This window comes from Gavialis gangeticus, unplaced genomic scaffold (assembly GCF_001723915.1).
Source record: "Gavialis gangeticus isolate Ggan-Ray unplaced genomic scaffold, GavGan_comp1, whole genome shotgun sequence".
Classification (NCBI taxonomy): domain Eukaryota; kingdom Metazoa; phylum Chordata; order Crocodylia; family Gavialidae; genus Gavialis; species Gavialis gangeticus.
The window spans coordinates 68,820,974-68,822,561 of record NW_017729032.1 but is presented as its reverse complement, the minus strand read 5'-3'; the positions used below and the strand labels follow the sequence as shown (position 1 = coordinate 68,822,561).

At 65.6% G+C, this 1,588-nt stretch overlaps 1 protein-coding gene across 8 annotated transcripts in view; it reads right to left on the bottom strand.

Moving 5' to 3' along the window:
* TSC22D1 (TSC22 domain family member 1) overlaps positions 1–1,588 on the bottom strand; it is a 163,060-nt gene that overhangs the window by 1,147 nt on the left and 160,325 nt on the right. Inside the window, exons 1-2 of one of the 8 annotated variants that reach the window (XM_019524081.1) lie at positions 1,182–1,439; positions 929–980 (exon numbers count right to left, since the gene is read on the bottom strand). The exons of the other annotated variants lie outside the window; for them this stretch is intronic. Coding sequence (XP_019379626.1) covers positions 929–980; positions 1,182–1,306 — 177 coding nt within the window. The 5' untranslated portion in view covers positions 1,307–1,439. Of the gene's footprint in view, positions 1–928; positions 981–1,181; positions 1,440–1,588 lie in introns of those variants that run through there. 8 annotated transcript variants of the gene reach the window in all.

Below are 1,588 nucleotides of genomic sequence, written 5' to 3'. Positions count from 1 at the left end.
AAACCCCCTGGGGGGGGGGGGGAGGGAGGTCTCGCCTTTCAAGGAGAAATATAATAACAAGGGCATGTGCACCCAAGGGCTGGGAAGGTTATGCCCACTCCAAGGAAGGATCCAGGCAGGTCTCCTGGCTGCAAGGTGCCCGCTTGGGGCCCAGCATTGTGCAGGACAAGTCCCCTCCCCTGCCATACTGTACTCCCCCCGCCCAGGCAGCCTCCCCCACTCCAGCACCGGCTGCAGCTAGTTCTTCCAGTGCAGGTTGCCGCATTCCCCCCTCCCTCCCTCCGAGCTTTCGTGACCAGGGGTGACGTCACAGAGACCTGAGCCGACCGCCCCAGAGAGCCTCAGCCAATGAGCTGCCCAGTTATTTATAGCTTGGAGTTAAAGGTTCTGAGTTTGCCTAGCAACAGTAGGCAGAGAATCCCGTGAGAACAGCTCCAGGCACGGCTCCAGTAACAAAGAGCGGCCGAGGCGGAAAGCAAGGAACGGGCAAAAATGAGCGAGGCAGGGGTGGGGGGCGCCCTGCTTTCCCCCATGTGCACAGCCTGGGCTCTCCCCTGGCACAGTGCCAGCCCCCAGCCCCTAATGGGGCACATCCATCCCTGGCAGGGGAAGTGTTTCATGATGCTCCTGCTGGCAAGGGATGGGGGCATGTGCATGTGGGGTTAAATCCCAGTGGGCATCACTTCCAATGGTGCCCCCAGCTCCCTCCACGCCCTACAGGGCAGGGATCAGTGCCCATCGGGGGTTGTTTTTCTCTTCCCCCCTCCCCATCAGTCACCCCAAGCAGCCGAGCCCTGGCATCTCCCCCCCACAGCCCCGGTGATGGGCGAACAAGCAGCCCCCGCTGTGCCTGAGCCAGGGCACAGGGCTACCCGCCCCCTTTGCCCCATGCATCCCTCCTCCCCGCCAACAATAGGTGGGCACATACCATCGCCTGCTCGATTTTGTTGTCGATAGCTACCACGCTGGCGCCGGAGGAGCTGGGGAGAGAGGAACAGAGACACGGGCAACATGAGCAGCGGCTAATTTACTGACAAGGCGGCAGCTCAGCCGCAGCGCCAGGCACTGGCCCGCGGGCTGCCCTCCCGCCCCGGGTACCGGGGCCAAGCTGCGCGGAGCGTGCGGACAAAGGAGCCGGCAGCACAGGCATGCACCTGCCGGGGTGCGAGCCAAGCATTTACCTACTGTCCAGCCTCAGGGCGGAGCTGTCGGTGCCCAGCAGGGAGGACAGGAAGGAGATGGAGAAGTGCCGGAGCTGGCAAACGCCGAGATCCATTGCCCCCGGGCTACACCATTGGGCGGTCATGCGAGCCCGGCACCGGCGCTCCCCCCGGGGCACGGACGACGAGTCGCGGTGCGGCTACATCCAGCCCCTCGCCTGGGCTGGGCTGCGGGAGGCTGCGGCCGACCCCCTCCCTCCCGCGCTGCGCTGCCGCCGGAGCTGGAAGCCGAGCCGCGCCGCGCTCCGCCGCAAAGCCCAGGCGCCCGCCCCCCGCCGCATAATATATGCAGCCGCGCCCGCGCCCAATTGGCTGCCCGGCCGCTCGGGCACGCCCCCCTGCATCTCATTAGCAGCCTGGAATCCTCT